At 45.9% G+C, this 14,063-nt stretch overlaps 1 protein-coding gene across 3 annotated transcripts; it reads right to left on the bottom strand.

Annotated features, from left to right (window-relative positions):
* Positions 1-187: 187 nt before the first annotated feature.
* On the bottom strand, positions 188-10,917 carry LOC120606731 (2'-5'-oligoadenylate synthase 1-like). 3 transcript variants are annotated; one of them, XR_005653954.1, is made up of 7 exons: positions 10,623-10,915; positions 9,285-9,573; positions 7,711-7,925; positions 5,834-6,066; positions 4,905-5,058; positions 2,118-2,235; positions 188-1,281 (listed from the first exon to the last, which is right to left on the bottom strand). XR_005653954.1 is itself a non-coding variant. In XM_039868191.1 (6 exons), the coding sequence occupies exons 1-6, from the start codon at positions 10,797-10,799 to the stop codon at positions 3,564-3,566; spliced, it is 1,200 nt and encodes a 399-aa protein (XP_039724125.1). In that variant the 5' UTR covers positions 10,800-10,917; the 3' UTR covers positions 3,225-3,563. The 3 variants fall into 3 exon arrangements, 2 of the variants coding, with proteins under 2 accessions (XP_039724125.1, XP_039724126.1); XM_039868191.1 differs by lacking the exons at positions 188-1,281; positions 2,118-2,235 and adding an exon at positions 3,225-3,695 and having other exon boundaries at positions 10,623-10,917; XM_039868192.1 differs by lacking the exons at positions 188-1,281; positions 2,118-2,235 and adding an exon at positions 3,225-3,614.
* Between the last annotated feature and the right edge of the window lie 3,146 nt (positions 10,918-14,063).

Below are 14,063 nucleotides of genomic sequence, written 5' to 3'. Positions count from 1 at the left end.
TTTTATCATCCCTTACACACTTGCTCCTCTGTTTTCCAATCTCATGACTTTGTCCTTACACCAGCAACTACAAATACCAGCATCTCACATTTTTCTTTAACCTGGGCCCGCTGGCTTTGCATAAACGATGAGCGCTTAGCTCAGAGAAATACTTATGAAAAAAACTTTTTTTTGCAAGAAAAATTGCTTAATTGTTTCTTGTCATATAAAGAATAGAAGTTTATTATTTCTTGTGGTCACATAAGGAATACGAGTTTACTGCAAAAAAAATTAATAAAATCAGAAAAGCATAAAGATCACTCATAATGCTATAATCAGATATACTTACTGAAACATTTAGGTCTTCCAGGAACCAACCATTACAAAATGAAATTAAAGAAAACATACTAAGTATAATAACATAGAAACAAATATCTAGGAATAATATGACAAAAGACATGAAAGACCTATTCAGGAAAAAATTGTGAAACTTAGTTACAGAATCATTAAAAAAGACTTAAATTAATGGAGAGAAACTCCAAGTCCATGGATGGGAATTCTCAATATGATATAGATGTCATTCTTTCTAATTTATGTCATGTCAATCAAATGCCTCCCCATATTTTGGGTGAAACTCTACGAACTGAGTCTAAAATTAACATAGAAACAGGAAGGGACATGAAAAGCCATGGACTTTGATAAAAAGAGGACAGAGTTTTCTACAAGATACTAAGAATTATTTTAAGGTTATAGTAATTAAGACAAGGTAGTATTAAGAATACAAAAATAGACCAATGAAACAGAACAGGGCCCAGAAACAGACTCACACACGTATGAGCTCTGGGTAGATGTCAGAGGTGGCCTCGCAGAGCAGTATGGAAATTATGATTCCTTCAACGAATGCTGTTTGGATAACCGGGCCTAAAAGAACTCGAACTAGACTCCTACCTCACACCATATAAAAAGAAATATCTTTGGTTGCCTGTGTTTTGGTGTCGTATCCATGAAATCATTGCCAAGTCCAATGTCATAAAGATTTCCCCCTATGTTTTCGTCTAGGAGTTTATCAGTTTCAGGTCTTATATTTAAGTCTTTAATCCATTGCGCGTTGGTTTGTGTGTGTGGTCCAAGTTCATTCTTTTCCATGTGACTATCCAATTTTCCCAACAACATTTGTTGGAGAGATATCCTTTCGCCATTGTGTATTCTTGGCAACCTTGCTGAAGATCATTTGACCATATGCAAAGCACAGGCAGCACAAGTGAAAACAGACAAGCGAAACGACGTCAATCTAAAAAGCTTCTGCACAGAAAACGAAACAATCAATAGAGTGAAAAGGCAACCTAGGGAAAGCGCGAAAATATTTGCAAACCGTAAATCTGATAAGGGGTTAATTTCCAAAAATAATAAAGAGCTCCTATAACTCAAAAGCAAAAGAAATCAAAAAAATAAAAATAGCTTATAATCCCGTTAAAAAATTGGCCAGGCACTCAAATAGACATTTCCCCAAAGAAGACATACAAACGGCCAATAGGTAGATGAGAAGATGCTCAACATCACTAATTGTAGGGGAAATGCAGTCAAAACCAGGAGCTATCACCTCACGCCTATTATATTTTTTACAAAAATATAAAAATAGCCAATGCGAAATGGTACAGCTGCTATGGAAAACAGCGTGGGAGTTCCTCAAAAAATTAAAATGAAACTCCCATATGATCTATGTGGCTTTTCGATTAAGCAACTAATTACCAATTCGATTCATCTACTGATGACCGCAACATTGTTTATAATCATGAACCTCTCAGAAGACAACACAAGTGGATTACCCCATGGGAAAATGCAATCCAACCATTACATGGGATGCCAAAATTTTCCTCTCGGCATGGAGTGATATCTATGATAAATGCAGATAACAAAACTGGATAGGGAGTAGAACCCCATGTTCATAAAAATACACAGGGAGACAGGTAAAGTCAGAGAAAAGGATGGAGAGACAGGCCCCAAATTTTCATAGGTTGAAGAGAGGGACCGAGGGAGTGATCTTTACAAAAAACAAACCAATAAAAATGATTTCTTTAGTTTGCAACTGTTAAAGAGAATAACCAAATATTGTCACAAAGGAAAAAATGTATACTCACAGGTCCCCAGAAACAGGAGGCACAGCCTGCACGCAGGGCCACATGGGGAAGCTCCGGGGTTGCTCGTGAGACAGAGGGAGCAAGGGGGAAACATGGGCAAGAACCCTCATCACGGTTTCTGTGGGAGAGGCGGGGCAAGGCAGAGTAAGCAGACTTAGGATCAGCTAGTTTGCATAATTGCAGTGGGTGTTGGGGCTACCCTGAGTTGTCTGGGACCTGGCCCTAAGGTGACGAGGGCAGGCTGATTGTGGCCCAGGGTACAAGCATCCTGTGAAAGCTGATAAAAGGACACCAAAGACTGTGTGACACCGTGACAGTGTAAATCGGTATAGTCTATTTTTTAATCCAGTGATCCACTTTTTAGGGCAGCGCAGTCCAATCGAAATATAAGGCAAGCTACGGATGCGATTTTACATCTCTAGTAGCTACATTAAAATGTAAAGAGAAACCGATGAATTCATTTTGATTTAACTCAATATCTCGAAAGATGGTCGTTTCGGTGCACAATCATGCCATTGAAATATATTCAAACATGCAATATAAAAATTATCAGTTGTCAAGAATGTGGTGTCCTGTTCTTTTTTGCACCGAGTCTGTGGAACCCAGGATGTATTTCGCACTCACAGCGCATCTCACTTTGGACCAGCTACTCTTCAAGGGCTCAATAGCCACGTGTGACCTGTGACCGCTGTGTTAGACGAGACGGTTCTACAAAATTTTCCCGGATAAATAGAGATGTGGACAAAAAAGGAACAAAACAATAATAAAACAAAAGATATTTATCTCAGGGTTACGTGTAATTGAAAACTGGCAGGACCCCAACCTATCCAATATTAAAATGCTCCCCACAAATGTCAGCTCCGTGAGGCACAGATTTTTGTCTGCTTTGTTCATTGTGTTCCCAGTGCCCAGAACAATGCTTGGTACACAGCAGGCGCTCAATAAATATTTCTAGTTGAATCTATGAACACGCATGCACGTGCGCACACACACACACACACACACGCACGCACGCACGCACACTACGCAGACACACTTCTTGGCTATGTGCCTTGTAGTTAATAAACACCCAACAATCGGGATTGGCTATTATTTTTATTGCTAGTGATAATAAGTTGAACTAAAACCCTCCCGCCAGGGACACAGAAGAAAGTCCAGGCTGGGATTCCACTCTTTTGTCTGAATCTCTCCCGCTGTCTCTCAGGGAATGCTGCTGGAGAACAGGCAGGATCGGGCGGGCTTCGGGGAAGTGCTATCTATGAAAGGAGAGAAGGCACAGAATATGGGAAGGGCGGGGTCAGGAGACCTGGATTCTGGTCCTATGTCTGACCCACTCGCTGCTGCTTGGGGCAGTCCTCTGCCCTCCCTAAATCAAGGGATGTCCCTGGAAACGAGGGGGCTGGCCCAGATGACTCTGGAGCTCTGTCTCCTAAGATGCACTGGCCTTCAGAGGATGGCACACCACTGGTCCTCTTCCACGTGGGGTGTGTCGTAGGGCTGAAAGTGTCCAGGGTGCTGTCTGTAATCATTTGTCCTGCAGTCGCAGGTGAAATAGTCACTTCTGCTGTCTCTTTCTGGCTGAAAGAGTAAAGCACATGACCGCGCTGGAGAGCTGGTCTCCCACTTTGGCACTGGGTCTCAGTGAGCATCTATGATGGATTCTGTGACATGCAACTTGGACCCTCCTCGAGGAAAGACAAGCGAGTCCCATGGCCGGGGAGGCTGTCGGCAGACCGGCTCTAGCAGTCGGCCCTTTGGGGTTGCTTCGGCTGCAGAGAGCCCCTTGCTTAAGGCCCTTCCCCGGCTTTCCACATTCGGTGACTGTTCCGTGTCGGGCACAAAGGCCTGAACACATGGGACTGCTGTAGGACAACTCCGAAGGCCACTAGTGCTCCAGGGCTCCCTGGGGGGATTTGGGGGGTGGTGGCTGACACTGTCCCTGGGCTGCATCCCAGCTGGACTTCTCCCTGTCCCACAGGTGGCAGTGGGTCTCCCCAACACATCCCGCACGCTGCACTCCATTTCACAGTCTGCTTCCCAGGGAACCCAACTATGATATTATCAACCCCCCGGCATGAGAAAGACCCCCTACCCTGGGAGCGGAAAGGTCCCAGTTCCAGAATGTCTGCCCCTACTTAGCTGTGTCACGTGCTCACATCACTCCGCTGCTCTGAGTCTCTTGTTCGTCACATGATAAATGGGTGCGTGTGGGGGGAGGGGGGGAGTTGGGGGGATGCGAGACGAGCTATTTACACAGTAGCATGAGCACTGGCAGCAGAGTCTACCAGGTCTGAATGCTAGCTTGACCACTCCCTCACTGAAGGTCCTTGAGTAGGTGGCTTCACCTCTCTGAGCCTCCTTTTCTCCTCTGTAGGATGGGAGTCAGAAACCTATCTCATAGGGTGTCATGAGGATTTAATAAAATAATGCGTGTTGAAGGTCTTAGGGCCAAACCTGAGCCCAAAAGAAATATTCAGTAAGCAGTGGTCATTTTGGCTTATTATTATTCTTAGGGGAATGAGCCAACTGGAGCTGTTAAAAAAAAGTGACCTCCAGCCATGGCAGCACCAACTAATGAGTGAACTTTGGACAAGGAATGTAAAAATTCTAGGAACTCTCTGAATAGGGTCAGATATGGAGCATAGCCTGAAACTATATGAATATGAGTGACTTCTAGCAAGAGGCAATTTCTTTGGAAAGAATGGCCTTCAGCTGCATACCCCAAGCTGTGTGGAGGGGTGTGTGTGGCGGGGGGAAGGATGACAGGGAGAAAGCAGAAGGACTCACCTCTATGTCCCAGTAGCCCACTGGAGAGCCATCCGCATTCTTAAAGCACGGGTAACTCAGCCACACTTCAGCCTCTCGTGCCAGCCGCGGCCAACTCTGTGCGTGTCCACCGCCAAGATTTCCAGTGGGGTCGGCCGGGTCCAGAATCACAGGCCTGAAGAGCAACATTTAGAGAGGGACAGGTGAGGCACTGGGCTGTGTCTGGGGAGTCTCGATGCTCCTGAAAGAGCTAAACACCAGCCTGGGGTAGTGTGGGACTCGGGGCAGGGAGCGTGGGACTGCTTCCTGGGCCGTGCCCTGCATACCCTGCTCCATGGCGGGCAGTGAGCCCCAGGAGAAAGAGACTTGCACTTGGGCCTTACACATCTGAGTTTGAATCTCACCTCTGCCTTTGATTAGTGATGTGCCCTTGGGTAGGTCACTTGACCTCCCTAAGCTTCAGTTATCTCATCTGTGAAATGGGGAGAGTCGAATGCGCCTACCTCACAGGATGAGGCATGAGGATCGAGACAAGGCATGTGGAGTGATTGGCACAGTTCTTGGGAAATCATAAGGGGTCAATACATGTCAGTTATAATGATAATTTTTACTATTATATTAGAATGTGTTAGTCTTACAAAAAGCTTTTCATCTCTGGGAGTAACTATTATTATTGCCGTAGATGTTGTTATTTTCATTCAAATTTCAGCGGTTTCATTCAGCTCCTTACCTCTCAGAACCTTACTCTATAAACTGGCTGACATGGTGCCTTTCCACAGGATTGAATGTTGTTTAAATCAGATAACAGTAGTAAAGGGCCTAGCACGAGGACTGGCGACAGAAGATGATCGATAGATGTGAAGCCCTCCCACTCCCTCGTTTCCAAGGCACCACAGCTGTTTCCAGGGGTCCATCTATGTGGGGTGCCAAGCCCCGTGGGGATAGAGTACCTGGGTTTCCTGAGCTGCTTCTGCAGGTATTCAGCAATAACGGGGTTTTCGAAGTCATAATACTTTGTCCAATAGATGCAAAGCTTCTTGTAGTTCTGGACCAATTTCAAGACTGTCTGAAACCCCTGAGCTGTTCTGAAATACGTTTCCTTGTTTCCACGTTCCCAAGCATAGACCGTCAGGAGCTCCAGGGCATACTGCGGTGGCAGGGGCTTCCCAAGATTCTCCTTACACTGAGAAGAGAAAAAGCCACCAGAAAAACGGGTTTATCCAGCTGTGTGTAAAGCAATGTCCATGGGCAATGTCCAGCCTACTGCTTGTTTTTGTAAATAAAGTTTTCTTGGAGTGAAGTCATACCCGTTCATTTATGTATAGTCTATGGCTGCTTTCGTACTACAAAGACAGAGTTGAGTAGTTGAGACAGAGACCTTGTGACCCACAAAGACTAAAATTCTTACTACCTAGGCATTTATGGGAACCGTTCAGTGACCCCCAATTAAAGGCTGGGGCTCTGGATTCTGACAGTTGTGGGTGTCAGTCCTGGGTCTAGTTTTTGTCTGGTTCTGGGCAGACGACACTTGGAACCTCCTTTTCTCATCTACCCAGTGATTGGTTATAACAGCACCTACCTTGTGGGGGATGTGATGAGAATTAAGTGGGAGAAAGTACTAGCAGTGTTCTTAAGTATGCCTTATGGAAGCCAACGAAATCCCCTCTGGAGGAAGATATGGAATCTAAAGCCTCAAATTATGTCACAGGTAATTTCAAGTACAATGACCAGCACATAAATAACCAGGCACACAAGGAAACAAGACACACCAAGAGTGATGACCAGCAGGGAAAAAACAAAAAAACGAAAACAAGAGAAAATGGTAATACATTCACAAAACTTTAAATATTGAAAGATCAGATACAGACTTTGAAATAACTGAGAATACTCTATTCAGATAAATAAAAGACGAGCATGGAATGGTAGGAATTTAGAAGCCGTAAAATATAATGTGGCAGATTTGAAAAGAATGAAGTAGAAATCCTAGAGCAAAGACATTTAAAAGTAAACAGAAATACATATCAGATCTACAAAAGATTAATTATGATGAGGCTGGCACAAGCTAAGCACGCGACACATGTTAGCTTTTAAGATGTGTTCTCTTGTGACGGCTCAGAGAAACCACGTTTATTAGGGACCGACTCTATACCAGGCACCGTGTTATATGCTTTCCTATTGCTATGCCATGCTACTCTTTGCAAATGAGAACACAGGAAGCACAGAGATTATTTGCTTGCTCAAGAGAAGACAGTGGGGAAGTGGACAGAAGCGCGTGTGTGTGTTGCAGGGGGGTTATAGCATTCATTCATTCATTCATTCATTCATCAACTACTTATTGAGCACCTATTATGTGTCAGGCACTGTCCTAGGTTCTGGGGATACAGCAGTGAATAAAAGATACAAATCCCTTCCTTCGTGTACATGTTTAGCGGGAAGACACACAATAAACAAGCAAATGAGCAAATGTAAATGTCTTGAGGCCAGAGCAGAGTTTCCCTCTTGGATGAGGACGGCCTGGTGAGTGGACAGGGATGGGGATTCAGAGAGGTCGAGGGCGGGTCCTGCGAGTCTCTCGAGATGACTCAGATGGACCAGGGTGAGAGTGACGGACGTGGCGACCATTGATGACGTGTGAATATATTTTAAATGCAGGACTAATATCATTTGCTGACTGGTCGGATGGGGGTGCGTGTCAAAAAAATCGAGGAGGACTCACGGGTTTGGCCAGAGTACCCGGAAGGAGGGAGCTGCCATTTCTTGCGACGGGGAAAACCAGGGGAACGAGACATCCTGGGCCCGCCCCTCCTTGTCAGCCCCCTCCCCGTACCTTTTGGTACCAGTGCTTGACCAGGCGGATGAGGCTCTTGACCTTGGCTGGTCTCTGCTTCAGGAAGCTTCGCTGCAGCTCCGTGAAGCAGGAGGAGAACTCGCCCTCCTTACTCAGACTTTCGCACTCTCGGATGAGCTTGACGTAGATTTGGGGGTCAGGTTTGTAGTTTTCCTGGATTTGGGAGTCAGGATAGTAGCTTCTCGGCACCTGACCTGTTAGGGACAAATCCTTAACTTTAAGGTGTCCGTTCTTCTCTAATAAGATTTGAGTCGCTCTGGAGAGACAAGCTCTGGCTGTGGCTATGGGTGTGGTGGGAAGGGCAGGGGGCTCAGAGCCAGGGGGCCTGAGGGCCATTCCCAGGCCCCTCTTCTCCCATCTCCGCTGTCATTGCCCCAGCCAGGCCACCAAGGTTACAGGCTCCTGAGGGATCAGCTGTCCTGGCTCATTTTGTGGTCGCTTCCCCGCTGCCCTCTCCCCTCCATCCATCCTCAGGGGCTTTCGGCCCCTCCCCACCCCCATGCTGCTCTTTCCCGACCTCGAGGCCGTTGCCTGTGCTGTTCCGTCCACCTGGCAAGCTCTTCCTCCTCTTCTCTCTCTCCCTCTTATTTTTGGTCACCATTTTGTACCCCGGCCCCCAACACAGGCCACGGCAACCGGGAGAGATTCCCAAGCTTTGTCATTTCGCAGTGCCTTTAGAGTTTTAATATTTTTCTTGCCGGGCCCCTTAGGCCAAAAAGAAATCCCTAACAGTTCTGTTTATGAAGTAGCTCAGTCTGAATAACTTAATAATAGTTGTTTGCACGGTGTCAGATTTAAAATCGAAACTATTCCCCTGTGAGTTAGTTCATTGGAGTGTCTTGGGGTGCCTTGGTGCACAGTTTGGGGACTCAGATTTTTGAACACCTACTATGTGCCAGGCTCCGTGTAAGAGCTTAATGTAGATAATCGCTTAATACTTAAAATAATCTCATGACCAGGGGGGCGGTGACCTGGGGTGGGGAGTGGCTGACACTGGAAAATGGGTTTTTGCACTGTTTTTATTTTTTTTCCCTTTAAAATAAAAATGAAAAGAGAAAAAAAAAAACTGATAAAACTAGTGTGGTTTTACCAGTTTCACCAATGTCGGACCGAACCTCTGAGAGGTTACGCTTCCTAGTTCAAACGTTTCTGCACATTAATTAGCCAGAGATCCCAACCCTCGGTGTAAGTTTCATGAGGCTTTGTCATTTTTTTGGGGTTAAAGATGAAATTAACATATTGATTTTATGCCAGATCTATGCTGTCTCATTTTTAGAAAGATAGAACACTTCGCCACAGGTGGAACGAGTCAGCAAGCCTGGCAAGCTTACTAAGTGTCTTGCTCCCAAATTGGGCCAATTTATTGTTTCATGTCACTTCTGTGGCCGATCAGACCTTCTTCATTCTAAAATCTCTTCCCCGCTTTGAAGGGATGCTCTATTTTGGGAAGACCCTCAAACGGTGGGAGATCGCTATTCAGAAATATAAAAAGAGAGAGAAAGAGGCCTTGACGTAGATCAGAGGCTGAAGCCCCTCGTGTTTGGGGCACTCACCCAGGACATCAAAGGCAGGCAGGACATCAAACTCCACGCCACTGTGCAACAAGGGGGACCTGAGCACGAAGCCCAGTGCGCGGGGATTGTCCCATGTAGTATTCCGAACCTCAAACTCCACTGCAAACGTACAGGTTTTTTGACAGGCTTCCAGCTGCCTCCTGATTTCCCGGATGAATTCTCCTCGGCGATCAAACTGCTCCTGAAAACTTCTGAGGTGGCTGAGGAAGACCACGAGGTCGGCATCGGATCGGCCTCTGAGGGTCGTGCCTTTGCCCGAGGAGCCGCCCTGAAACAGAGGAGGATGAGCGCGAGCGTTCGTGGAGAAGAGGCCCCCGAAACACAGCGATGAGAACCACCACTAACGTTCGTGAGCCTTCGCCAGTGTTCCGAGCGCCTCGCCAGTCCTGGCTCCCACGATGTGCCCAGGGACTCGGCATTTCGGCACTAGTATTATTAGTTCCCACTTTACAGATGGGAAAACAGATGCTCAGGGAGGTTATAGATCAGCCCAATCACACGGCTAGTAGGTGACGGCGATGCAGTTCAAACCCTGGCTGCCTTGTTCGAGAGGCTGTGATCTTTACTCTTTGGCCTTCACTATCTTATATTGTTACATACTGCAGACCCGGCCCAGGGTGGGAAGTTTATTTAATCTGCACAGCCTTTTAAGGTATCGGGAATTAGGGATGAGGATATTGAGGCGCAGAGAGGGTAAGTAACTCGCTCAAGTTTTTGCAGCCAGTGAGTGCTACTTGCTTTCAAAACTTACACTCTTTTTAAAATTATTATTACTAAACTTACTGGGAGTAACACTGGTTCATAACATTATATAAATTTCAGGCGTACGGTTTTATAATACATCTGTATACTCTTGTATGTGCTCACCCCCCCAAAGTCTAGTCTCCCTCCGTCTCCTTTTATTTGACCCCCTTTATCCTCTTCATCCTCCCTGCAACCCCATTCCCCTCTAGGAACCACCAATTTGTCAAAACTTATCCTCTTAATCGGCTCATGATACTGCAGAGATGGTGAATCACCAGCCTGGCCACTAATTAGCCAATTGTTGATCAGAGCTGGGCCTCAGTTTCCTACCCCTGAAATAGACGTGGCCTAGGGTGGGGGTTCATGAACTTTGCCCGGGCATTTGTTAAACAATTAGAAGCAGGACTTCACCCCAGAGTCTGTTTTCACAAGCTGTGGTTATATGTTGGGTTATGGATACATCGGAAACCGCCGGCCCCGAGACCTCAATCTTTCACTCTCTCTCTGCGGAAGCTGTCGCCCATTCGGTCACCCCTCTCCCCACCCCACCTCCAGTCCAGCAGGCGGGCTCACCTTCACAACTTTGGACACCCGCACCTGGTGGGCCTCATGCAGGAAACACCTCTCCTTCAGGAAAGCACAGATGATTTCGATGGCTTGTTTGACCTCCTTGCGGAAAGACGTGTCTGGCAGGAGGTAGTTTTCGATGAACCTGTCCAGATCTCTAGCTAGGGTGTTGGAAAGATCCATTGCGAGGCTCGGTGGGCACAGAAGAGCCAGTGGCTGCAGAGCTGGCTCCAGGAGAGTGTCAGCCTCTCCCTCTTCTGCTGCCGAAAAGTCCCACGGCTGTGGGTTTCATTTCACCAGCGATGGGAGGAGCTGTGCTTCTTGGGAGGAGCTGTGCTTCTTGGCCAACCAAACATTTCTGAGATCTTGCAACAGTGGCTGTTCACCCAGCTTGCTCCTCTGCTTTCAGAAACTTAAACTCTTTGACCTTAACACCTGCTCTTTCCTCAAACTGTACTCTGAACATGTTGTTCTTTAATCCCCATTAGCACCTCACCCAAGGGACATCATAATTCAAACCCAATTTTCGGTTTCCTTCTTGTTTTCTGTTGCCGCTGGCGCTGACAAAATTGTTTTATGATCTCCTATGACTTTTACAGCAGTATATGCATATCACACACAAAAGGTCAGAAAAATCAAGAAGCATAAAACCCTATTCATAACCCTAAACTTCAAAGACTAACATTATGAACATTTGGATATACATCTGTTCAGCCGTTTTTCTACATTACACACGCGCGTGTGGACACACACACACTCAGTTCTCTTTCCCCTTTTTTAAAAAATGGCATCATCCTATACTTATTTCCTTTTGATGGATAGCCTTTATTTCTTACAGCAGTTTTAGGTTGGCAGAAAAATTGAAGAGCAAATACAGAGTTCCCTTATGTCTCTTCTCCTTCCACACAGTAATTTCCCCTTATTAAGTGTGGTGCATCTTACAAGCCATGAATAGCTATCGATACATTAACTAAGGTTCGCAGTCCCCATTAGGGTTTGCTCTGTGTTGTACATTGCAGAGGTTCGCCAAATGCATAATGTCCCGGACCCACCATTATGAAGTCACACAGAATGGTGTCACTGCTCTAAAATCCCTCTCTCTCCACTTCTCTGTTCCTCTCTGTTCAGATCTTTCTTTTCTAATCTATGCACTCAACACAAAATATTTCCCTCTAAACACTGCTTTCATGGCATCCCACAGATTTAATTGTTTTTTTTTTTTTCGTTGTCAGCCAGTGCAAAATATTTTAAAATTTCTCTTGAGAATTCTTTGACCCATGGGTTAGTTAGAAGTGTGGTATTTAATCTCCAAACATTTTAGAATTTTCCAGAGTTTCCTTTCACTGATTTCTTGTTTAATTCCACTATGGTAGAGAGGCTCCTTTGATGAGATCTAGCCTTTTGAATGTGTTAAGGTTGTTTTATGGCCCAGAATGTGGGTCTGTCTTGGTGAATGTTCCATGTGAGGTTGAGAAGAATGTGTATTCTGTTTCTGTTGAAGTAGTGTATAGATGCCGATTAGCTATCTTTCTAAACCAGCTCATCAATTAATTGACACTCCCCACTCCTGTATAACATGTAGACTTAGGCTTAAGGCAAATGGTAACCATGAAGGGATGGAGCATCTGTCTATGGAATCCTTGCTTAGCCCACCAGTTGGATGGTATGTATATAAAAGATTCTGTTTGCTCCTAAATGCCTTTAAGGCAATTGTACTTGCTAATGAAATCTACTTTTGACTGAAGATATATATACATATAAACGGATCCAACATTAGTCAGGAAAGAGATGTGTCCTTAGGAAACCAACAATGAATTGTTTGGAAACATGCAATAAAGGCAAGTTTCAGACAACATTGCATAGAAATAGATAACTGTAAAAGGCTGAGGAAGTAATTGGAAAAATCCATAATTATGCCCTCATGCCTTTGCAAGTGGCTTTGAGTTCTTGATCCTTTGAAAGAAGAACAGGACTTTATAGACGGCTCATTCTTGTCTGTTTTAAACAAGACAGATCTTGCAGAATTCCAGTCAGGGCCCTGCCCTTGGCAAAAAGGTCTAGATCTTTCTTTACATCTGTGGGCCCTGGCAACCAAGTTAGAGGTTCATGATACTCTGACGTGCTGCCTATGGAGTCGAAGAGCCACAAGGAGACGTGACTTGCTCAAGGTCACACAGCAATATCGGGCCAGAGCCAAGCAAAATGCAGCCCCTACATGCATGCATGATGATTCATGTGTGCACGGTGCTGGTATGCATTGTTCAACCTCATTAGGCCAATGCCCCTGACGAATTTAATCAAGCTGGGGAGGCGCCAGCCTGGCAGGCTGCAGAGCGCTGCCTGTCGAATCCACTTGGCCACGAGCCCAGCTTGTACGGCTTTCACCAAGAACCTCTCCCTTCCTCGGCCTCACCTTTGTCAACCCTATGGGAGATCTGACCTTGGCACCTTGGCCTCACCCCTTTGAAGTATTTATTATTGTCCCCCTTTGCCAGGTGAGGAAACGGAGACTCGAAGAGGTTAGGCTCCACAGCTAGAAAGTGACAGGGTCTGGATGCCGGACGTGGATGGGTTAAAAAGCTGGTGTGCGGTATTGATCGGGCGCTCTCTACTACGTCCTGTTGCCTCTGTTCTATTTCAATGGGGAAAAAAAGACGATAAGCAGCCAAGTTCGGTGTACCGATAATTATGAAAACTTTCCTTGTTTTCGTCTCCGCTCCTTTGGCATGTCTCCATGCCTGGAGAAGGAGATCGATCATTTGAGAGATGGAAATTAGGTTTCTTTTCAACTGCCCATGACTGACTGGTGGCGGCTGCCTAGACTGCTGTTTTGAGCGGATTCAGAGGCTGCTAGTAGGCTCTGGGACAGATGCCATATTGATGAATGATGTCTGCCGAGAGCGCAGGGGCAAAGGGTTGCTGTAAGTATCTCCTGCCTTTTCTGGGAAGGCTGTATGGCCCTAATGGGCACTGCTTTCCACCTGGTGGCAGCTAGCTGAAGTGCAGCAGAAATAGGACTTCAGGGCAGTGTTTTGCAAAGTTACAATGGAGGCGGAAGCACAGATATCAAGCAGGAAATATTTTCAGATACACACCTTGTCCCCAGGACATAGCAGTGGGGGTGGAGAAATGGCAGGGAGAGAGCATGGGTAGTTTGGGGGGAAGGGTGGGGAACCTCCCCAGGTGATTCTAACATTGAGAACCACTCTTTTGGGGGTGAGAAAAGAAAATGGTCTCAAACTTGGCCTGGAAGAGAAGTTTCTGATCGGATGGAATTGACAACTGTTTCTGGGAAATAACCAACATCCCTGACAAACTGCCTCAGCACTTTTGGGGTAGATGATAGTGAGATGAAGAATCCATCTGGAAAGTTAGTTACCTACTCAGCTCACTTTCGGGGCCGTTGAGAATCTTGAGTGAGGGGCCATCTGCGAAGCCTCGATGCAG

The sequence above is a fragment of the Pteropus medius genome, unplaced genomic scaffold (assembly GCF_902729225.1).
Source record: "Pteropus medius unplaced genomic scaffold, Ma_sr-lr_union100, whole genome shotgun sequence".
NCBI lineage: Eukaryota > Metazoa > Chordata > Mammalia > Chiroptera > Pteropodidae > Pteropus > Pteropus medius.
This window is presented reverse-complemented; position numbering and strand designations above follow the sequence as displayed.

Coding starts and splice junctions, on each gene's coding strand:
- LOC120606731 (XM_039868191.1), bottom strand. CDS start 10,799: ATGGATCTTTCCAACACCCTAGCTAGAGATCTGGACAGGTTCATCGAA. Junction 9,574..10,622: donor GGGTGTCCAAAGTTGTGAAG/GTGAGCCCGCCT, acceptor CCTCTGTTTCAG/GGCGGCTCCTCGGGCAAAGG. Junction 6,067..7,710: donor TCAAGCACTGGTACCAAAAG/GTACGGGGAGGG, acceptor TTCTCTTCTCAG/TGTAAGGAGAATCTTGGGAA.